At 50.8% G+C, this 23,177-nt stretch overlaps 1 protein-coding gene across 6 annotated transcripts in view; it reads left to right on the top strand.

The window, feature by feature from the left end:
- Nucleotides 1–23,177, top strand: part of NFASC (neurofascin) — a gene marked incomplete at both ends in the record, with an annotated part of 69,632 nt that overhangs the window by 6,391 nt on the left and 40,064 nt on the right. For 3 of the 6 annotated variants that reach the window (XM_079696800.1, XM_079696798.1, XM_079696797.1), the window contains 11 exons: nt 455–560; nt 2,275–2,471; nt 2,951–3,073; nt 5,991–6,161; nt 10,358–10,408; nt 16,436–16,547; nt 16,986–17,170; nt 18,690–18,821; nt 21,500–21,643; nt 22,300–22,411; nt 22,707–22,873. In XM_079696800.1, coding sequence (XP_079552926.1) covers nt 455–560; nt 2,275–2,471; nt 2,951–3,073; nt 5,991–6,161; nt 10,358–10,408; nt 16,436–16,547; nt 16,986–17,170; nt 18,690–18,821; nt 21,500–21,643; nt 22,300–22,411; nt 22,707–22,873 — 1,500 coding nt within the window. The remainder of the gene's footprint in view (nt 1–454; nt 561–2,274; nt 2,472–2,950; nt 3,074–5,990; nt 6,162–10,357; nt 10,409–16,435; nt 16,548–16,985; nt 17,171–18,689; nt 18,822–21,499; nt 21,644–22,299; nt 22,412–22,706; nt 22,874–23,177) is intronic. The other 3 variants (XM_079696796.1, XM_079696799.1, XM_079696795.1) reach the window with 1 other exon arrangement.

The raw sequence follows: 23,177 nt of genomic DNA, 5'->3' as shown, positions 1-23,177 counted from the left end.
TCCCTGGGAGGGCTTCTGGGGACTGAAGCATCTTTCAGCTCCAACCTCACCACAGTTTGGCCAACTGGGCTCAGAAGGTTCTGGAAATGGCCACTAGGTTCTGGAAATCGAGCAGCTTTTGGCTTCTTTATTCATTCAACAAACACTTGTCAAGAACTGTTGTACGCTAGGCATTGTACTAAGCCCTGGAGTACAAGAATGAGTAAAACAGAAGCCTGGCCTTCAGTTTCTCACAACGATATTATGAGATCTTAAAGGGATTCTTCTTATGCTTAGTCCTTGACACACACCCCCTTTCCTGCAGCCCCGTTTAAGGAGCTGGGTCTCTAGAATGGGGCACTGTTCTCCCCCCGCTTGCCTGCTTGTCTGTGTGGCTCCTGAAGCTCTTAATTTCAGCCGTTCGCCAAGGGCAGGTCCCTGCAGCCCTGACTGCCCACTGTGTGTGCTGTTGCAGTGTCCCAGCCCCCAACCATCACCAAGCAGTCAGTGAAGGACCACATCGTGGATCCCCGTGATAACATCTTGATTGAGTGTGAAGCAAAAGGGAACCCTGCCCCCAGGTGAGTGTACTGGCAGGTAAATCCAAGCTGGGTGGAGGGAAAGGGACCTGCGAAGAGGGCATTTAAACCGTCCCCTTCCCCCTGGGTCTGATGATAGTTGAAGCAGCTGAGAAATTAAATGTATCCATTCAAAAAATGTCCATTAGGCACCCACAAGGTAGAAGGTACAATTTGGATAGCCAGGAAATTTAGCTGATGAGGACACTGGGGGCCAGAAAACTTAACTGGCTTAAGTTCACACCAAAAAGCCAGGACTAGGTATTAAGTTTTCCAACTTTGAGTAAAACATTCTTCCCACTGCCTTTGTCCCCAGCATCCACCCCATGCTTAGGTTATAGGAAGTTCCTCTTCAAGCTAACTTGAGTCTTTCATTCTGAGCTCGTCTCTGCTTATTTATGTGCACATCAGGATCACATGAGATGTCAGCAGACACGAGTTGCAAGCCTGCTGTGCCAGGCTCTGTGTTAGATGTTCCTCACACCATCTGTTCAACCACCTCACTGCCCTTTGGGGAAGGACTCATGTCCTGGTGAAGAGGCAGTAAAATGGAGGCACAGAGATGTGAAGTACCTAATCCCAGGCCTCTGACTGCCCAGGCCAGGTTCGTTTCTACCAAGCGATAAGCACTGGTGATAAGGATGCACTGCACGTCCACCATCTTCAAAACAGCATCCACAGGCTGGAGCTTTCAGGAGCCTCACGCTGGATTCAGACCCAGACGTGACAGGCCCCCATGTAGAGTGTGTCTGTCAGCAGGAGCAATGAGGCGAGTGGAGCCTGCCTCAGGTGTGTGGCATCCTGCTTCTGCCTCCCTCCCCGGGTGTGCCTGAGATGGTCTGGCCCAGAGCTGTGAGCCCGGGAGCAAGCAGGGCCTCTCTTGCCCATGACGGGAGAAGCAGGAGTCACCCTGAAAAGTCAGGCAGGGCACTGGTGACCTTGCTTCTGAGGTTTGGTCTTTCTTCCACGGTCCTTCGCAGGGACAATGACTCAGACACTGAGCAGCCACTATTGCTCCTGCTTCTTTTACTTATGTCCTGGGCAGCTGCAGACACGCGTCCCCCCAGGCGAAGCAGAGGGATGTTCTAGTCTCTCCACCCCAGGCTCAGTTTTATTAAGGCTGCCCTTTCTTTCAAAATTGCTCCTTCCGAAATGTACAGCCACCGTTTTATAATCTGCATCCACTGAGCAGCGGCATAGATAACCCGGGCCATTTCGATTATCAAATAAAGACACAGGAGGAGCAGGCCTGGCTCCCTCATGTGTTCGGGTCGGGTGGAATAGGAATTTGGGTTTGCATTCCTAGTCGGAGGCTGGGAATGCTTGGGGGTGGAAGTAGCAGCTGACTCTGGATTTTACAAAATCAAAATTGCTGCCTACTCCTCTAAAGAGCACAATCCCCCAGGGGCTACTTGGTATCTATCACTTAGAGCCATGACTCCCAGCCTAGGTTGGGTAATAAAACTACTAATGTCAGGGACCTGCCCCAGAGGTTCACCTGGGTGGGACCCGGGTCCCGGCATTTTATCAGGCATTCTAGCAGGTCCTGCTACTCAGCCAGGGCTGGGACCCATTGGTCTGGAGGAACAGTTATGGGCCTGAGTCAGAGTCTAGGGCCCTGTGATTCTGACCTGGAGCTCGGAGCCTGGAGCCCACCCTGCTACTCTTCATCGTCCCTGACCACCCCCCTCCAACCCACCCCCTTCATTGTCCACAGCTTCCACTGGACTCGCAACAGTAGGTTCTTCAACATCGCCAAGGACCCCCGGGTGTCAATGAGGAGGAGGTCTGGTACCCTGGTGATCGACTTCCGCAGTGGCGGGCGGCCAGAGGAATATGAGGGGGAATACCAGTGCTTTGCCCGCAACAAGTTTGGCACGGCCCTATCCAATAGGATCCGCCTGCAGGTGTCCAGTGAGTGCATGGGGCAGGCCCAGGATGCCCTGCTTCTGGGTCAGTGGAGGGCAGGGCCTGGAGGGTCATTCCAGAAGGGTTGCCCCACCCTTGTCCTGCAGGTACCTTGGTGCCCCACGTGTCCTGCTTGCTTTTCTGCCTCTGAGCAGGGGTTCATCTCCCCCAACTCAAAAAGATTCCTTGGAAAAGAAGTTTCCAAACCGGTCATGAACAACTTCACTGGCCACTCCGGGTGCAGGGCGGGGAAGGAGAAGAGACTTTAAAGATGTGCATCCATTCAGTCAGATGAAATAGGCCTCTCCAGCCTCTCAAGGGCTGCGCCTCGCTTGGACTCATAGGCCCCGTTCCTCTCTCATGCCTCCCTTGTTCTCCCATTTCCTCTTCTCTTTGCCCTCCTTGCGTGCCAGCCTCTAACCCTGCTCCTTGCCCCAGCCCAGCCGTCACCCTCATCGCATCCTCCTTTGTCTGTTTCTCCCTAGAATCTCCTCTGTGGCCCAAGGAAAACCTAGACCCTGTCGTCGTTCAAGAAGGTGCTCCCTTGACGCTCCAGTGCAACCCCCCACCCGGACTTCCATCCCCAGTCATCTTTTGGATGAGCAGCTGTAAGTCTTGGGGACCTGGTGTTTTATTTCTCTTTTAATCTTAGGGAGTGTTAAATGGGGAGGGGTCTTCCCAAGGCTAGACGACCTTGACTTGTGAGAAGCAGATATAAGGTGGCCATGTGGCAGAGAACACTGGCTTTGCAGAGAGAGGTTGCTAGGGCTCACTTTTTAGCCTGGCTGCTATTAGCTGTGTGATCTTGAGCAAGCTGCTTAACATCTCTGGGCCTCAGTTTCCTCCTCTGGAAAAAATTAGGCTGGTAGTCGTACTTATCTAATAGAATTATTGTAAGGATAAATGAGTTAATACATCCAAAGTGCTTAGAACAGGGCCAGACACAATAAGTGCTCAGTAATATTTGTGAACATGGAGAAGAGGAAGAGCGAAAGGAATGGGACGGAGGAGAAGCTGGTTTTCAGTCGGCCAATTGAAGGCAGGTTGAAACCAAGCCTCCTCTTTCAGTCTTTGGTGCATCTGGATTTACTCCGATTCACTCTTCTTGTAGGACAGAAGTGGGATTCAGGAATGAAACTTCTGATAAAGGAGTGATGGGGAGACAGGATGTTTGGAGTCGGGGACAGAGTACATCATTCAGAGCTTGTCCTGGCTCAGTTTTGGACAGAGGCTCACTTAACTGCTGTGGACCGATGTTTATTCCTGTGTTTTCAGTCAAATAAAGGGAGGGGGCATTATGAAGGTGGATAGAAGACTGCTGTCTATCTGAGCATCACCCTGGCTTCCTTCCTCCCTCCCCCTCCTTCCCCATCTATCCATCCTTTCATCAATCTATAGATACTCCTCCCTGTCACCCATCATTCTCTCCATCCCTGAATTCTTTTTTTTTAATATTTTATTTAGTTTTATTTATTTATTTGGCTGCGCCGGGTCTTAGTTGCAGCACGTGGGATCTTCTTTGCCACGTGCGAGATCTTCCTTGCAGCATGCGAACTCTTAGTTGCAGCATGTGGGCTCTAGTTTCCTGACCAGGGATCGAACCTGGGTCCCCTGCACCGGGAGTGTGGAGTCCTAGCCACTGGACCACCAGGGAAGTCCCCATCTCTGAATTCTTATTAGCCTGCTTCCGAAAGAGACTGCTTTCAATTGTTTTGCGAGGTGAGGATGGCTTTGTGCTCAATCATTGTCCCTGCCTTGCCTCACCACCGTGAGTATATGTGGGCCACAGGCTGGAGGGTTGGCTTGTTAGCTAACAGTTCAGACTCTCCTCTCATCCCCCGCATCACACCAAGTTGTGTCCATGCTACCTCCTGAGCACATTTCATGGCCCTCCTCTTTCCATCCTCTCTAGCATCTACCCAGCACAGGCCACCGTCGGCTTTTCCCTAGGTTAGAGTAATCATCCGTACCTGGCCTCCCCTGTCTTTCTAAAAATGTAAGACTGATTCATTCATGCTCAGAGTCCTTCACTGCCTCCTCATCACTTCCCATAAAGTCCAGACTCCTTTCCCTGGCACACAGCTCCTGATGTGGTCCCCTGTGACTCTCCAGCCCTTCCCCTACCCCCTGCCTCTCCCCACCCCCACTCCCCTGCTCAGGCTGTGGATTCTTACCTTTCGCACACGCTGTTCCTGCTGCTTAGAAACCACTTAGGTCCTTTCTCTTCTGCCTGGTAAATGTCATGCAGCCTTCAAGTGTCAGCTCAAACCCCGGAATGGACTGGGTGTTCCTTCTCTCAGCTCATCCCCTTCTTATCTGGGGCTTCCCACTCACCACACTGCATTGCATTTATCTACTGTCTCTTCTACTAGACCGAAGGTGCTTTGAGGGTAGGAACTGTCTTTCTTATTTCTCTCTCTTTCAACAGTGCCTAGCACAGTGCCTGACGCCTACAGTAAATCTTTGATAAATGAATTGAAAAGCTCAGCAGCCCATCATTGGAAAGTTGGCATCATTAACCTTTAAGAAATGCTTTAAGAAATGGTGACTTGATAGATAAACAGCAAGGTCCTACTGTATGGCACAGAGAACTATATTCAATACCTTATAATAACCTATAATGGAAAAAGAATCTGACAAAGTATTATATATATATATATATATATATATATATATATAAATAAACTGAATCACTTTGCTGTATACCTGAAAGTAGCACAACATTGTAAAATAAATAAATAAATAAATAAATAAATAAATAAATAAATGAGAACCACTGTTCAAGAGAAAAAAAAAGAAATGGTGACTTGAGAAACAATCAGTAGGGATAAGAAGGCGATACCTATGAGTAGTCAGCCTTATTAAGTATATTTTTATAAACCTAACAGCCTAGAAACCTGATCATTTGAGTTTACAGATGCAGTGCTTGAAAGAAATGTAGATTATGTTGTCAGCATTCTCAGCCACTCCTATGATGTCATTAATTCTAAAAAGCACACATTTTCATATTTTAACATCTCTAAAATTGGAAGGTGTTCTAAAATTGTTGGTATGCATCATTGATTGGTATACCTCGTACAATTATAATTGGTGGTGCTTTTTTCTTTCTTGGGGATGAGTAGACGTTTAAAAAATAAAACAGGTGAACTTGACTCCCAGTTTGGGGAGCATCTGAAGGATTGTGTTTCCTCCCTCTGGCCTCGGAGCCAGTCAGATCTTTTGTGGCATGAATAGGAGATAGAAAAGCATGGTCACGGAGCATGAGCATGGTGGGCAGGCAGATCTGAATCGAAATCCTACTCCCCTCTCACTGCTTTTGCGACCCAGATCATGTTAAATCCTCTGCTTTCTTATCCTTAAAATGGGAATAAGCCCTGCCTCAGAGTTAAAAGGATTAAATCAAATAATGTCAAGCTCCCGGCCCCCACCTGGCCCTCCGTAGGTGCTCAATTGCCAGAACTATGATGATTTTTATTACTGTTATAGTTACTGCTAACCTCCCACTCTACCTCTGCTTCCTTATAGCCATGGAGCCCATCACCCAAGACAAGCGTGTCTCCCAGGGCCATAACGGAGACCTGTATTTCTCTAATGTGATGCTGCAGGACATGCAGACGGACTACAGCTGCAATGCCCGCTTCCACTTCACCCACACCATCCAGCAGAAGAACCCATTCAACCTCAAAGTCCTTACCAGTAAGTGCAGGCCCCTGCCCGGGGCTGGAAACTGGGGGTCGGGGGCAGCAGCCTGCTGAGCCCAAGCGGCCCCTGGCACCTGGGTCTGGGAAGAGCCTTGTCCCCCATCTTGAGCTAGCAATCCTTGCAGCTCATTGTGCCTGAGTGACTTTAGCTGCTCTTCAGCCACATCTCTTGATTCTGGAGCCTTGAGTTAAACTTGGTCCTATTCCACACCAGCGCTTCTCAAATTTTGGTGGAATCAGAATAACCTGGCAAACCTGGCACCCGTACGTACCTAAGCCTAGCCCTCTCCTGCCCGGCAGTCCGGGGCCTCTTTGGTCTTCATTAGTTCTCCAGGTGTTTTGGGACACACCACAATTTGAGAAGCACTACTGTAAGTGGTCATCCACCATTGTTCTCATGCAGCCAGCTTGATTATTTCTAGTCCTTGTTTGGCTATCTTTATTTCTAGAATAAAGCAATAGTATGGAATATCCAAATTAGTGAGTACAGCAAAATGAATTGTGTTTGATTCTGTAATAAGTATATGCTGGACCATGTGGAGTCGCTGTGTTTAAAAGTTGCAGGTTTATCTTTTAGTTTTATTTGTTTTCACTTTTATTCCCTGATTCTGTTTGGCTGGTACCAGAGTGAATCAGCATTTCCTGACCCATTTTAGCATTGTGACGCTCCACCAGAAGAGAAAGAAGACAGGTCAGAGAGACACTTTTTTTGCCAGGTGCCAGCCGGCCTGGAGCTTTGGCTGCAAAGTCCTCAGCCTGCTCAGGACATTGAAAGTGGCTGTGTTGGTTTATACCATGGATTTGTAACTTGCCTTCTGTAGAAAAGCCCCCCAAAGACCTTCGTCTGTCTGACACAGCTATGAGTGTTGTTTTCAATGCCATGGGCAGAGGCAGTCATGGGGGAGGCCAGGCAGAGGGCCCCATGTGGGCGCTGGCAGTTTCCGCAGGTCGAAGGAAAGAGGCTGAGCCCTGGCTCCCCGGAGCGCCCCCCGGAAGTGGGTGGGTGGTTGACGACGCCTCCTGGGTGGGCGCAGGCGGCGGGGGGAGAGGCGCGGGTGAGCTCGCCCCTCGGTCAGGACAGGTGGGCTCTTCTCTCCCCACCAGTCCCTGCCGGTGATGGGAACCCCTGGTGCTGAGAGTCAGCCCTGCCCCACACTGTCTCCACCGCAGCACGGAGGGGGACCCACAAGAAGCAGCATCCCTCCCGTGCCCCTTCTCCTGTTGTGGGCCTTTTCTTTCTTCCTTTCTCTTCACGTTCTTCCCTTTTTTTCACTTCCTTCTTCACTGTTTCGCCTCCCTCTTTCTTTCTCTCTTCTTTTCCCCTCTCATCTTTCTCTCTTTGAACCCCCTTTCACCCTCCTCTAATTCTCCCCTTCCTGCCTGTACAGCTCCCCACACAGTGCTCTGAGTTGCCCGTGCTCTGGTAGCCAACACGATGGCCAGCAACCCAGGGACAAGCCCCCCTTGTTCCTGGCAGGGTCACCCAGCTCCGATCCACTTGCTACCTGTTCCCTGGTTTTCTTATTCCGGACCCAGGCCCAGAGAGGACCCCTGCAAAGAAAGTTGGGTTGTCTGAGGTGTCGCCTCAGTGCAGGGGCGATCGCCTGCCAGCTGGCTGAGCTGGGGAGGACAGTGTGGTCTGCCCAGGACCTCAGAGGGGCCTCCGGAGCCAGGACAGAGCAGGCAGCCTTGGGCAGTGGGAGAGACAGGAATATCAAGAGCAAGGTGCTCCCTGGATAGCTTTCAGTGCCATCACCTTGAAATCTGCCTGCTGTTTGGGGACTGAGTCAGGTGACCATCTGCAGTCCTGAGCAGAGGCCCTCACTGTTACACGGGGTAGAAGCAGGGAGATAGAGGTGGGGAAGAGCCTTCCTCTGTAGAATTAAGCAGCTGGAGATTTCAACAACATTTACAAGTTGAACTTTCCAGAAACCTCCTTTTCCCTACCAGAGGAGGTAAGAGATGTTTGTTTCTGCTTCATTTCTGGGTCCCCTACCCCAGTGAAATCGCTTTCCCCCAAATGCTGAGAAACCCCCTGGGTGATGGGCACAGAACCCTGTCGGCTTCCTGGAGTTCTCCCAAGGGCAGCTTTGGCTGGGAGCAAGTTCTGGGCATCCGAGCCAGCCCAGAATTGGGCACAGTTGCTTAAAATAACTCAGTTGTGCTCTCTCTGCTTTCCTGCCTGGAAAGGACACAAGCTTTTTCTTGTACCTTCAGAACCAGGTCTGGGGGTGGAAGACAAAACAGACAAGTTGGGACAGCTTCAAAGACTGTTCTCACCAGGAGTTTCTTTCACAGTCTGCCCATTGGGGAAGAAATACATCTCATCACAGCCCAGTTTTTATTACCTGCATTAAAGGAAGGAGAGAAAGGGATCTAATACCAAATATTGGGCAATATAAAATCATTTTAAAATTTTGTTTTGGGATGCAGTCAAAGACAAACAGTGAAGTCGGAGTAACAAAGAGATGCCTGTCCCACTTTGTCCACACCACACAGGCACCGGGTGCCTCCTGGGGACAAGAGGCAGCCGTGGTGAGGGAGGAGGGATGGCCCTGAGGCGGACGGTGGAGCGCTAACCCTGCTTCCTTCTAATGTCTGTCGTCTCAGGGACCTTCTTAAAGGAGTCAGAAAGTCTCCCTAAATCTCTCAGATGTGCTCCAGAATCCACAAACCAAGAGGTCAATCCTGAGCTTGGTCACTTCTGTTTCACCTGGTGGCACTGGGAGCATGAAGCAAGGGCCCTTTCACCTGTGTGTGCCCTGTCCTCCCCAGGAGGGGAACGTTACCACTCAACCCTCCTGCCCCTTTGCCACCCTGTCTCTTCTTTCCACTGCAGATCAGTTCCCACCTTTAGCTGCAGATAAACCCAAGCCAGCTTCCCAAACACAGGCTAGGTCTCTTACAACTCTCTCCATTTTAAAGGATGGTTCTGAATAATGAAACTCCTTCTAGCAGGTGTTAAGCAAATTTGGGATGCAGCGCAATGCGGGTCCCAGGAAAGAGCTCGCATTGCCTCCCTGGCATGAGTTGTAACAGGATTTGATCTGTCTTCAAATATGCAAATGTTCTGGCAGCACCTCTCCCTCCCTCAGGCAGTTGGGCTCCGTCCAGGCTTCTCAGGGCCGTCTGCTTGGCTTCCAGTCGGCTGTTCCACTCCCCACCCCCTGTTGGTACTGTCAAAACGTGAACCCAGTAGCTGGAAGGGGACAGTGATAGGAGAACGAAAATCTACTTAAGGATGTTGGCATGATTGTGGCCTATCCCAGAATGTCTTTTTCACTGAGGATGAAATGCCCAAAGGTTTTAATTACCTAACATTGGAGCCCACTGATCTTGTTCCTTAAGGAATGGCTTCATCCCAAGCTAGTCTGAAGAGCTCTGAACCTCCATCTTAGTCAGCAGGCCTTTCCCTGTTCTAAGTGTAAAACTCATAGCTCACACTCTCTCCCCTGTCCCAGGCTGCCTTTCTAATCCTAAAATCTGAACCTCAGCCTGGCTGTCTCCACCTCCCTGGACCACTCCTCACCTCCTCAGAAGGAGGCCTTTCTGCCAACAGACACATCTTGGAGACCAGGGCGCTGCCCACCTGGACAGGTTGGGGAGTGTTTGTTGCTGGTCGGCACATTATTGCTGGACACTGCCAAGGGTCTCTCTGTCCCACTCTGTTGATGATCTGTTTCTCTCTGTCTTCTCCCCTCATTTACCTCCCACCCCTTGCAAGTTAACTTCTGCTCAGGTAGGGTTTTGCTCTTGCCCCAGGGCTCACTAACACTCCTTTCTCTTCAGCGACCCCAGGAGCTGGCCTGATCCAGAGTCCTGGGAACTGAGGATTTTGGTGGGAAAGGGTTGTTCCAATTGCTACGGGATACCACTAATTCTTATCTCATTTGTTTAAAAACATAGTAGGACCAAGCAATTAAAGGTCAAGGCTAATTTCTTTATTAAAAAAGAAACATATTGCCTTCTTTTGCAGGATTTAACCTTTTCTTCCCTTTCGGGGGCTGTTTTGTGTTGCTTGTTCTTCACCAAGCGTATTTCCTTTCCAAATATGCTGTGTGTTTCCTTTGCAAAAGACCACTGGTGCTCCCTGGTTGTTTTGTGGCTTTGCATTTCTGTTGTTCTCTCCCGTTTATGCCTCCATGACCTCTCCGTGGTCCCTGTTTGCTCACCCTCTTTTGTTTATTGCAGACCACCCCTATAATGACTCGTCCTTAAGAAACCACCCTGACATGTACAGTGGTGAGTCGCCGTGGTAACCTTGGGAGTAACCTTGCCGGTCCTAACCCCAGTTTGCCTAACTTGACTGATACCATGCCATTAACTCATGCTGGGTGCCAAGTGTGACAGTTGGCCAGGTCAGGATACCAAGGCGCCACCTCCAGAGCGCTGCTCACGGGGAGGAAGGTGGCCAGTGTGGGAGGAGAGGTGCGATCTCTTCGAATGTGCCAGCCTCCAGTCTGAGTTCTGGACGAGTTGGTCAGGCCAGGGGAGGACTTCAAAGGAGCTTCTTGGAGGGTTCAGTAGAAACTTAGGAACCAGTGGTGGATGGATGGAGAATACCTGAGGATAGGGAGTTCCCACAGTCAGGAGGAAAGGGGAGGTCTCGTTTCTATCAGTGGTTTAAAGAACACAGAAAGCTTTGTAGTGTGTGCTTAGCTAGCTCTTAAGTGTCTGGATATGAATTGCCTGCGTTGGGCTCTAGCCTTAGTTACTGGGGGTACCATTTCACAGGTCCCATATCCCTTTAAAATTCATCTGGGAAATAGGAGGAAGAGTCTAGCTCTGAGTTCACTTTCAAGGTAAGTATAAAAGAAGTTGGACCATCCACTGCAATCTAGCACCTGGGTCTCTTTCCTCCTGTGGGAGCGCATGCAAATCCAATGCCCATCCACCCACACATTTGCAAGTCATGGAACAATTTCCATGAGGCATATTTCTAACTCATCACACAACTGGTTGCTCAAGCTGATTAGTAGAGTAATTGGCTGTTTCCACACCTGAGCTACCCGCAACCATGGCTCAAGAATGTCTTGTTTTCCTTGAGCAGCCGGAGGAATCATCATTTGCTGGCTCTGGAGAGGCAGCTGGCTGCCATCTCGGAAGCTGAGGCTGCAGGTCCCCAGGGGGGTCATTGTGGGCTCAAATAGATAGGAAGTGTCTGTATGGTGATGTGCTAATATAAACAATGATCGGTGTCTGGAGTGGGGGATGGGAAGAGGGAGTGAGAGCCAGCGAGAGTGGCAAAGGCTTTAACTTGGCACCGAGCACCCAGAGCCACATTGAGATCCTGCCAAAGAGATTTACTGCCCGAGGAAGCAGGGGACCTTTGTTGGATTCGGGGCATTGTTTGTTTTCAAACTAATGGGGCCAACCACCATTGTGTCAAGAGCCCCAGAGCATTGGTGTGGAATGTGCCTTTTTCTCAATTGGACTCCGGGTAATCTGTTATGGAAGTATTCTTAAAGCTGGAGTCTTATCAAAGCCAGAAGGTCTCTTAGAGGCCATCTGGTCCAAGCTCCTTGCTTTATATAAGACAAACCACTGAGGGGGACATGCATATAGAGTTGTTTCATCAATTATATAAGTTTAAGTGATTCCAGCCATTTAAACCAGTTTGTGACCAGTGGTAGATATTATTGTAAGTAAATAAGTAGGAGTTATAAGAATCATCCAGGGCTATGAAACCAAGCAAAACTCACAAGAGCTCAGAAGAAGATTGACCTCATCTCCTCAATCCAAGGTAGAGTGGGGCTGACCCAAGTATGACCCCAGCTGGAAAGGGTATAAAGTCAAAGTGAGGTACATGTTGAACAAAGGACAGCTAACTTGAATGCTTCTAGAAAGAGACAGAAAGTGAAAAGAAAGGAAAGAAGATAAGGTCCTTCCTGAGTTCAGGGAGCTGGACAGAGAGACACAGTATGATGAACAGTACCCAGTACACCTCTGAACTTGGCTTTGAAGCATGCCCCTTTTGTAACAGTAGGGCCAGCCCATAGCTATAGTTTAGTGATCTCTATAGTGGTTTGGTATCCTCTGAACATATGCCAGATGCCCCCTGACCTGCTAAGTAGCAGGGGGAAGCTGATCTGAAAATTGTAACTTGCCACTTAGGATTCACCCAGGAAAGGAGAAAGGAAGATAATGATGTGTGCTGTGAGGCAGACTGCCTTGAATTAAACTCAGCCTCCAGGACATACCATTGAGTGACCTTGGGCAAGTCATTTAGTGTGTCAGGCCTTTAATCTCCTCATCTGCAAAATGGGTGTATTACCTGCCCCAAAGGATTGTTGTGAAGATTAAACAGGATAATGTGCCTATGTTCCTAGTGTGGTGTCAGACACAGCAGTGATTAATAAATGTTACCATTATGGTGTTAAAGACTTAGTGTTGACTGTATCAAGTACAATTGTTCTTTGATTCTAAAATTAAGAGGGACATGGAGAACTTGAAGAGAAGCTTAGTGGAGAGAGGCAGGCACAATTATGGGAAGAAAGTACTAAGGAGGGAGAAATTTTAGGGCAGACTAGCTTTTCAGATTCTCAGCTATGCTGAGAACTGGGTAAGAAAAAAGCTCCAACTACAGCATGAGGGATTTGGGTTAGATTTATGGAAGAGATTTCCTGGCAGTAGAAGGTATCAAATTTACTAGACAAAGAGTTTTTCTTGTCTTCTGCGGTTGTTTTGTCAGCCGTTTCTAGAGCCAGAGAGGTGGTGAGATGCCAGGGATCCAGGCCCATGAGTTCTCAGTTCTGAGAATCACAAGCAGCTAAAGGTAGGATCCAGCCGCCCCTAAAAGCTGTTTGTGGATTCCAGATACATCTGATTCATTGAACTCTCTTCTCCTAACACACAGTACTTGACAGAGGGGGAGCAACTCGGGTTTTCAGCAATTTTGACCCGTACTTTTGCAGGAGACAATTGAGGCATTTTTCATTGGCTCTTTAAAGCCAAGGTGGTTGAGGCAGAGGCATCTCCTGACGTCCCCCTGCTGGCCAGACTTCCCCGGAAACTGATGAGCCTGCTCTTTTACCACAGCTTGTGAGAGGCAGGAGAGGATGGACCGCCCTTGGCCTAGAGGTCAGATGGGCCAGCATGGGAAGCTCTTCCCGAATCCTCACAGATGTGACCTTCAGCATCTGGATTCTGAGATGATCAGATATTAGGTCCAGCCCTGAAGATGTGGGAGAGTCAGTGAAGCGTCATCAAGCTGGAGAGGCTGGGATCCCCACCTCTGAGAAGGTGGTGGGATCCTATGATGCCCTAAAAGACTCTGTCATCTTCCACCATATAGAGTCTCATAGAGTAATCATTCGCCTTTGTCTCCAACCCTCCTTCTGGGTCTACGTCTCCAGGGCAAGAAATGAGCTACCCTCCCTTGGGAGCAGTAGCTCCCCAAACCACCAGCTGGATTATCCTTTGTAAATTTTCCTGCAAATCCCTTTAATGTAAGACCACATTTTTTCACGATCTCCCCTTTGGGTCCAGCTTTCTCATCCCTTAATGATACCATGTGTCACCCTGCCTCCTCTTCAAGCTTTCTGTGGCTTTAACAATCCAGCTGAGATGTCTTTGGAGCCTTTTAATGTCCAGCCCAGCTTGTATTTTTCCAGTTTGGGCCTGACTTTATTTAATAGCCATCGAGGAGAGATAGAATCTCAGCTGAGATGGTGAGAACAATATTTGAGAAAAACATCATGGAAGAGTTTCACCAGAGCAGCTCATTAAGACAAAAATATCTTTCTCCTTTACGTCTTTTGCCCTTGAATTTTGGTATTCTTTGGTTTGAGTACAAAAAATCTTCCCAAAGCTGACTGTCAGAAGTAGGAACAAGTAGGGTATCCATCTTTAAAGAGAGAGGCAACATAGAATAGATGCTAGAACACAAACTTTGACACCAGATGGTCCACAATCCAAAATATAACTGGCTTGTGACCTCGGCAAGTCTGTTGACTCCACTGAACCTCAGCTTCCTCTGTGGAAAATGGGAGTCATACCCCCCAAGTTTGCTGTGAGGATCGAACTTGATGATGGTGATGGAGATGGAGCCAAGCCCCAGCGCTTGGCCCATAGTAAACGGCCACGTGGCAGCCCTGATGATTACCTCTGCCTTTAGGATGTTCTTCCCTGTAGTTTTGAACTTTGGCTCATTTCCCAGTAGCTTCTCCTCCTTTGGAACAACTCTGTGGCTGCTAGCCCACATCCTACAAATGAAGTATTGCTATAACCTTTTTATAGTCACAGCTGCAGTGTGTCAGGGCAGCCACAGCAGCCCTCGGTGTTCATTTCCCCCTTTCCTGTACTTAATGCTTTGCTGGTCATGTGTACTTGGCAGGGCTGCACACTGTGGTGTGAATTAAATGTCCACAGGGTCACAGATTGGTTTCTACAGGTTTTGTTCCCATGTGGAAGGAGTGTGCCGACTGAGCTTCCACGTAACCCCACGGTTCGCAGCTCTCCCAGATTCACCAAACCGGCACCAGAGCCTCCTCATGTGCCCCTGACCTTGTGTTGTCTGACCGTTTGGGTGATTCCGGGATGATGGGTGGGAGGAAGCTGCTGCTTTGGTATCAGGCTTCTTCGGTACTGAGACCTGGATGCTATAAGAGTTATAGACGGTAACCGATTAACCACATAATGGATTAACCCCTTCAGTAGCCACTGTTGTATATGTGTGTGCTGGTGGGACAGATGAGCATATCTACAGAGAGAGAGAGAGAGAACATGGGGTAACTTGTTGCCTTCTTTTTTAGTCTCTTCTCTTGAATTTATTCATCCCACACACACTTACTGAACACTCGATATATGTGCCATATATTGTGCCAGTAGCCTAACTCCCTCCACGTTTCATCAGTTCTTCCCCTTGACAAAAGGATAAAATAGATGCCAACTCTACGAAACGCACTCCCCTGAAGGCTGACGGAGAGAAGCTGGGCGCCCCTAGGACAGGAGCCCCGCTGTTCCAGCCAGCCAGTAGCTAGCTCACTAAGTCCAGCAATGTCACAGACACAGAGTTCCCCCTGCCACTCTGTCCTTCTGCCAGCGCCCAGTAACACTACCTGACTCCTGCCGGGAAGAATGCCTCACTCTCCCTCCAGGCATGTCTGAGGGCTCCCAGCTCCTGGCAGCCCTGCCTCCCCTCCAGCTCTCACCTCTCCAGCTGAGTTGAAGACCCATGAAACCCATGGGTAGGCCCAGCTTATCTTTATATTTTTAACTCTTCTTGTTTGCAGTCATACACCTTTTGAGCAGGGGTGACTGCTCCAGTTTCCCTTTGCTTTGTGGTTCCTGGTTGCAAAATCCTTGTTCTTCTCCGTCCCATCTTATCCGCTTCCATAGAACTGTGCCCTGAGGGAGAGGTGAGGCTGAGGTAAGGTGGGGTCCACTGCGCTGGGGTGTCCCCAGACTTGCATGACCCCTTCCATAGGGAAATAGCCACCCTGACAGCGTCGCTCTCTTGTGAGCCATCTGGCTTCCAAAAGCTGTGTGCATGTCATTGATTCCAGACCCCGCGGCTGCTCCAGCCTCGTTGAATTGCAGATCGCCGCCTCCATCTTGGCTGCCCCTTGCCTCTCACCCCTCCCCCAGTCTCTCACATCCAATTAACACCCTCCTCCCCAGCCCCCTTCCAGAGTCATTAGTGAAGAAGCAGAATGGTCTTGGCCCCAAAGTGATTTCCTGTCATCTCTGTTCATTAATTCTCTCCATGTCTTTGCTAAACCATTAATAATACTCCCCGCATCTCTGACTGTTCATCTGAGTCTCCGTGGCTTCATCCCAGCTCCTTGTCTCCAGGGTCCCAAAGAGCAGGTTATCCTGTGGCCCCAAGATGTTCCTTCTCTTTCTTCCACTGCTGCTGAGATGGCCTCCCTGGGGGCCACCGTGCTGGCCTCCGGATCCCAACACGAGATGCTCGGGGAGTAGACACTCGCTGCTCAGGCAACTCCTCCCCCGTTGCAGGGCCAGAGAGGCTTACTGAACTGGGAGGGGGGCTGGGCTCCTCTTGGCAGGTCCTGTCAGAATGTAGAGCTGCTCACACACATGTGCTGGTGGGGCCGAGGAGCCCTGCGCTTCCTAACACACCTCATTTAATGATGTCCCGGCCCTTGGGGTGGTCTCAGCGGGGAGGGTCTGGGGCTTGGTGCCTCTGAGGGTAAGGGGGTAAGCAGGAGGGCATGGTAACCTTTCTCTCTAGCCTGACAGCTCTGGCCTAGCTGGGTCAGCCCTCTGGGCAATAAGCTCACGAGAGCTTGTTCCATCCTGTTTCAGCCCGAGGAGTTGCAGAAAGAACACCCAGCTTCATGTATCCCCAGGGCACTGCGAGCAGTCAGATGGTGCTGCGTGGCATGGACCTCCTGCTGGAGTGCATCGCCTCCGGGGTGTACGTACAGTTTGCACCCCGACTTCTGGCCACCCTCCAGGAGGCTGGGCTGGGGGTTTGTGCATGCTCTGTTCTTGCCACATTTGGGGGTGGAGGGCGTTGTGGTGGTGCAAAAAGCGAGGCAAACAGCTCCTAGTGAGGACGATGCAAACCATAGTCATCTCCATCCCACTGGCCGCCTCTCTTTTTTAGATAATGAGGAAAGGAGGTGACTAGGCTTCCTGTATGTGTGTTAGACCCTCTTGTGACCTTAGCTAAGTCCCTCAGGTGCCCTGTGGCTGAGCATCCCCTCTGCATAGGAGGCATCAGCTCTCAGAGGACATGCATCCTCCTGGGCCCGAGTACACTTTAAGGATACCTGGGTGTCCCGGACTCCATACAATAATAGCAGAGCCACATTTAGTGATAAGTCCCTGTTTCTCGCCTGGTCCCTCTTAGCCCAACACCAGACATCGCATGGTACAAGAAAGGTGGGGACCTCCCGTCTGACAAGGCCAAGTTTGAGAACTTTAACAAGGCCCTGCGTATCACCAACGTGTCCGAGGAAGACTCCGGGGAGTATTTCTGCCTGGCCTCCAACAAGATGGGCAGCATCCGGCACACGATCTCGGTGAGAGTAAAGGGTACGTTGTGTGTATTTCTCATTACGATGATTTTGCCAGCGCTACACTCCATGGCCACCCTTCTCTCTCAGGGTGGTTGGAGGGCAGGGTGAGTGGGGAAAATGTCCAGCATGCTGATTAGTGGCAATAGTGTCCTGCAGGAATGGTGTCACCCCCAGGTGTGTGTGTGTGTGTGTGTGTGTGTAAAAGGGGAGGGGGAAAGAGGGAGGTGTTAAGGGAGGGAATCTGCCCTGACCATTGCCCAGCAGGTGCACTTTCTCCTGTGGCCTATTTGGATCACCCAGAACCTTTCTGTCTTTCGTTTCGCAGTCCTGTTCACGGTGTGTTGTCTTAGGCCTGTGCTGTCTGTGTACTTGTGTATGGTTCTCTTTCAAAAATGGGAAGTTGGGCCTCCCTGGTGGAGCAGTGGTTGAGAGTCCGCCTGCCGATGCAGGGGATACGGGTTCGTGCCCCGGTCTGGGAGGATCCCATATGCCGCGGAGCGGCTGGGCCCGTGAGCCATGGCTGCTGAGCCTGCGCATCCGGAGCCTGTGCTCCGCAACGGGAGAGGCCACAACAGTGAGAGGCCCGCATACCACAAAAAAAAAAAAAAAAAAAAAAAAAAAAAAAAAAATGGGAAGTCATCATGGCCCAAATTATTTTTCAAAAAATCACTTCCCTCCCCTCAAAGCATAGATGGGCCACCTGAGCTGTTGTAGGCAACAGAGCACATGCCTCTGTGGGGGTCCCAGCCACGGGTGGGGGTGGGGGTGCACTAGTCACTTCTCAGTCTGAATGGTGGGCTGAATGGATGATTGGGGTGATGAGGTCTGAAACCACAGTGTAAGAACTTTCCTAGTACAGGCTCAGGTTGACCTGTGACCTTGGTTTCAGCACCACGCTCGAACCAGGGGCTCTTAACCTTTATTGGGGTTTCAAGATCTTTGGGACTCTGATCCAAAGGACCCTCTTCTCAAAAAAAATCCATATCCACATATTCACAAACATTTCCAGAAAATTGGAAGGGGTGGCCAGCTAAGAGCGTCTGCTCTAACCGAAGCTTAGTGTCTAAAAGAATGAATATCTGGCCTTTCCTAAATGGTCTGATCCTGCAGCAACAACAGCAGGAATCCAGAGGGCCAACCCCTGCTACTTTACCACCCTCCCTGGCTCAAGCCCTTGGGTGCACACCACGAGAGCCTGGGGGGCTCTCAACGCATTGGCCGCCCAGTCATCCCCGAGGATTCTGACTTAGTAGGTCGAAGATGGGCCCTGGCACCCATGTTTGTTAACAGCTCTTCAGGGAGCCCCAGTTTAGAACTCTTGTTCTGTGAACTTGAAATAAATCAGTCAGCATCTGTAGTGCCAAGCTGACCAAAGGCAGCCTAGACTGTCACCCTATCAGGATGAGCCCTGGGCAGGTGGCGGGGGCCTGGGGCTGGCACTCGGGGGCTCCTGCCTTCCTAGAGGGGGCCCATTGGTTCCTTCTGGCTGCTCCTGTCATCTGACACCCCTGCCTATGCCTGTCCTTGTCTTCCAGCTGCTCCCTACTGGCTGGACGAACCCAAGAACCTTATCCTGGCTCCTGGCGAGGACGGGAGACTGGTGTGTCGAGCCAACGGGAACCCCAAGCCCACCGTCCAGTGGATGGTGAATGGAGAACCTTTGCAATGTGAGTAACGCACTGTTCTCCCGCTTGCCTCTGCCCTGTCTCCTGCCAGAGGATCCAGCTCCCCATCCCTGTGGGCCAGCCCTGTTGCAGCAGAAGTGAGGGAGTAGCCCATCTCTTTGGACATCTCAAGAGGCAGGAAACCTGCCTCATTTGTGTGTGAGAGAGAACAGAAGGCCTGTGGTTATGTTCCCATGTTTAGGGGATTTCTGCTCCCTGGGGTTTTTCGTAAATTTCTGCTTTCTGCCCTTTACAACTACAGAGCCCGGTTCAAGGGCTAGAGACCTCAGCCTGTATCTCCTGAGAGTATAGGCTCTGAGTGATGGCTGGGGCTCAGGAGGTAGAGGAGAGCTCGGTAACTCATTTCCATCATTTACCCAAGTCCCTCTCTCTGCCGAGGGCAAAATAAGAGGCAGGGTTATGCGACAACATGAAAGATATGGTCAGAAATGAGGGAAAACTTCCCTGTGAGAGCAGAGGTTCACAGTGCAGTTACTGAGTGCGCACAGACGTCAGGGAGATGTAGTCCCACCCAGATACCGGAGTGGGTGACTCCAGGGATCCTTCCAGCCAGAGGTCAACTTTTCACATCATATTCACTCCAGTTGCATTTACTTTTTAAGTGTCCTGTCCTTACTTTCTCTAAGGGGTCAGAGGAAATGCAAACAATGTTTTCAACCCGATGGGGCCAAAAATAGATGGCAAGACCTCAGAGCCTAACTCACAAGCAACAGCTGATAGAAACAGGTGGAGAGGCAGGGAGACAGGTAGAGGAGAATGCACCTTTCTAGACATTTATTGTGTGCCAGGCACTGTGCATTCCTCTTATCTCATTAACCTCAAACATTAAAGATGAGGAAATGAGGCTCTGGTGGTGCAGGGAATTGCCCGAGGTCACATGGCTAGTGAGTGGGGAAGCTGTGGCCTGCTGTGACAGTGCAATATGCCTACCCTGTCTATCCCAGGAAATATCCTGCCTCTAGATACGAGCGACACACAGACACGGCCTGCCCTCTGCCCTTCTCCCTGTCCTGGTAGCAGTTTGGGGACAAAGCAAACAAAGGCTCTAAACTTCACAGCACCATTAAATAAATGCAAAGTTCAGGATTTACAGCTGAGCCTTGGCCCAGGGAAAGGTCCCCCATCACTCAAGGGAGTGACCGGGAGGAAAGCTGGTCTGTGGGAATTGCCGGGCAAGGAGACTGAAAGTTGCTGGCATCGGCTTCCTTTGCGCTTTTTTGCTGAGTGGAGACTCCGGAAGGATGATAAGGATGCTGACCTCGGCTTTGTTCACCTGCTGATTCCCTAGTTCCGGGCTCAGACTTGCTATCTGTGGGGTGGAGCCCAGGGGGCCAGACCCTGGGTTCTTCTCTGCTGACTTCTGTGGTAGGTCTGAGTGATCCTGGATGAGTTCCTAGATCACGCAAACCAAGTCATCTGGCTCAGTCCCGAAATCTTACAGAGGAAAGGCACCTTCTGGTGGTGAAAGATGAGAGAAGTAGGGATTCTTTACACTTCTAAAAAACTTTTATTTGTACAGCTCATTATCTCATTATCATTTTCTTATCTTAACCTTCCTCAGAGTAGGGGAAAGATGGGAGTAATGCTTCCGCATTTGACAGGTGAAGGAAATGAGGCCCAGAGGAGTTATTGATTTGCCCTGGGTCTTGGAGTGATAACGGGGACAGGTGTGAGACCCCACGGCCACTCCCCAGCCTCTGCTGTCTGCATCCCCAGCCAGTGGTACCAGGAGAACTGCAGCAGGGATTGTCCTCTCAGTGTGCACTCGTCTTGGGGAGATCAGGTTGCTTTGGCAAATACAGGGACTCATTCAGCTTTCAGCAGGCATCGACTTCCGGATTTAACTTTGTGAATGTCTGCAGAGTCCTCTGCTCAGAGGATGGGAAGGTGGCAGGTCCCATCTAGTTGGATATTGCTTTATCCTTTTCAAAACACATTTGAGTATATGCACATTGAATTAAAATAATAACAACGGGCTTCCCTGGTGGCGCAGTGGTTGAGAGTCTGCCTGCCGATGCAGGGGACACAGGTTCGTGCCCCGGTCCGGGAAGATCCCACATGCCGTGGAGCGGCTGGGCCCGTGAGCCATGGCCGCTGAGCCTGTGCGTCTGGAGCCTGTGCTCCGCAGCGGGAGAGGCCACAGCGGGGAGAGGCCCGTGTACCGCAAAAAAATAAAATAAAATAAAATAAAATAATAACAACGATAATGATCAGTATGTGCTGAGCCCTCTGCTAATGACATGCAGAGAATCTCCGGTCATCCTCATAAGACCCCCACAAGCTGATATGTTATCCCCATTCAGTTGACAAGGAGACTGAAGTACAGAGCCATTGAATAGTGCCGGCAGGTAGTGTGGTTAGAATTCAAACCCCTCCTGTTTCCAAAGCTTACGCTGTCAACCACAGCTGCCCAGCTGCTGTGTAGGTTTGACCGGGATTCCTATTCCCATCGGATGGACTGAGAAATAAACTCCAGTGGGCTCAGTGATGGACCCAGGCCACACAGCTAGGCAGTGGTGGGCCGGAAGCTGGGTCTGAGCTGGCCCAGTGCTACTGCCTCCACAGCACCCCAGTCCTACCAGGGAGTCCTGGCCAGAGTCCCAAGTGCCCTTCGCCCTGCCCTCCCTCTTTCTCACAAGGAGTGTCTTTTCCAACTGTAGCGGCACCACCCAACCCAAACCGTGAGGTGGCCGGGGACACCATCATCTTCCGGGACACCCAGATCAGCAGCAGGGCCGTGTACCAGTGCAACACCTCCAACGAGCACGGCTACCTGCTGGCCAACGCCTTCGTCAGCGTGCTGGGTGAGCGCACCCCTCCCTCCACTCGCCTGCCTGGACCTTGCTCACCTCCTGGGCACACTTTCTTCTCCGGTGATTGGCCAGGCTGGTGGGGCATGAGGGCGGCAGGATGGGGGAAGCACGGAGACCTAGAATGACATTTGCGGGGAGGATGGAGGACTTAAAATCCATTGAGCTGGGTGTGCAGACAGAGTTCATTCCATGCGAAAAGTCAGTCTCAGTCACCTTCCTCCCCTGATGAGAGGAGGGACCGTCTTGTCTCCTTGGTGTGTCCATGTTGACTCTCCCTGGGTTTTCCATGGTCTCGGTGGGAAATAGTCCTGAATATGTTCGTGGCATTTCCAGAGCAGGGAGAGGTGGGCAGGTGCAGCTAGGAGAAGCCTTGGGGCTGTGGAGGGGCAGGTATAGAAGCTGCTGGAAAATTGGGGGGAACCCTTTGCAAAAGCTGGACTGGATGTAGGGTAGATGAAGGACAAATGGATAAGCTTCCTCCTTCCTCACCTAATCCTCAGAGGCTTCTTAAAGGAGGGAGGTTGATGGGGGAAGGTACACTGGTGCTGAGAAAGCTGCTGTGAGGAGAAGGAACAGAGAGATAAGACTGGTCCACAAAGAGGAAGAGGAAGACTCCCCACCCAAGGTCAGTTCTCTGGGAATTGCAGACGTGCCGCCTCGGATGCTGTCACCCCGGAACCAGCTCATCAGGGTGATCCTGTACAACCGGACGCGGCTGGACTGCCCGTTCTTTGGATCTCCCATCCCCACACTCCGATGGTAAGTTCCAGGAGACCAGGCCTCCCCCACGGGGTCATCTGTCTCGCCTTTCTCATTCCATCTGGCCCGTGAGAGGTATTCAGCAAGTCCTGGGAGCCTTAAAGGGTTGAAGCTGAGAGGAGGTGGTGGATCAGCTGGGTCAACCCTCTTATTGTGCAAAGAAAGAAACCGAGGCCCAGAGACTTGCCAAGGCCATCCAGTGGTCAGAGGCAAGACCCACAGGGCTCGGGGCTCCTCCCGCCCCCCGGGCCAGTCCTTTCTCAGTATGCTGTGTGTCCTGCTGCTCTGTTGTGAGGTTTAAGAATGGGCAAGGAAGCAACCTGGATGGTGGCAACTACCATGTCTACGAGAACGGCAGTCTGGAAATCAAGATGATCCGCAAAGAGGACCAAGGCATCTACACCTGTGTTGCCACCAACATCCTGGGCAAAGCTGAGAACCAGGTCCGCCTGGAGGTCAAAGGTAAAGGAGAGAGTTGCTAGATAGAGGGAGGGGTGGGGAGGGCAAGGAAGCCATCTCCTCAAGGTTATCCATGTGTGTCACTCACTTTGAAAATGTGCCACACCTAGTGGGACCTCCCTCCAGGTCTGTGTGTCCTCTCCGTGGAAGTTTCGTGGCCAGGGCCTCTGGCTGGCCTGGTGTTGCGAGCACTGGGTCATCACCAGCCTGGTCCAAATAGACTTAGGCAGGGACGCCTGTTACCCACACCAGCTCCCCACTACCACCCCAGAAAATACGTCCTATGTTCCTGAGCCAGAGAGAAGGG

This window comes from Hyperoodon ampullatus (assembly GCF_949752795.1).
Source record: "Hyperoodon ampullatus genome assembly, chromosome: 2".
Taxonomy (NCBI): Eukaryota; Metazoa; Chordata; class Mammalia; order Artiodactyla; family Ziphiidae; genus Hyperoodon; species Hyperoodon ampullatus.
This window is presented reverse-complemented; position numbering and strand designations above follow the sequence as displayed.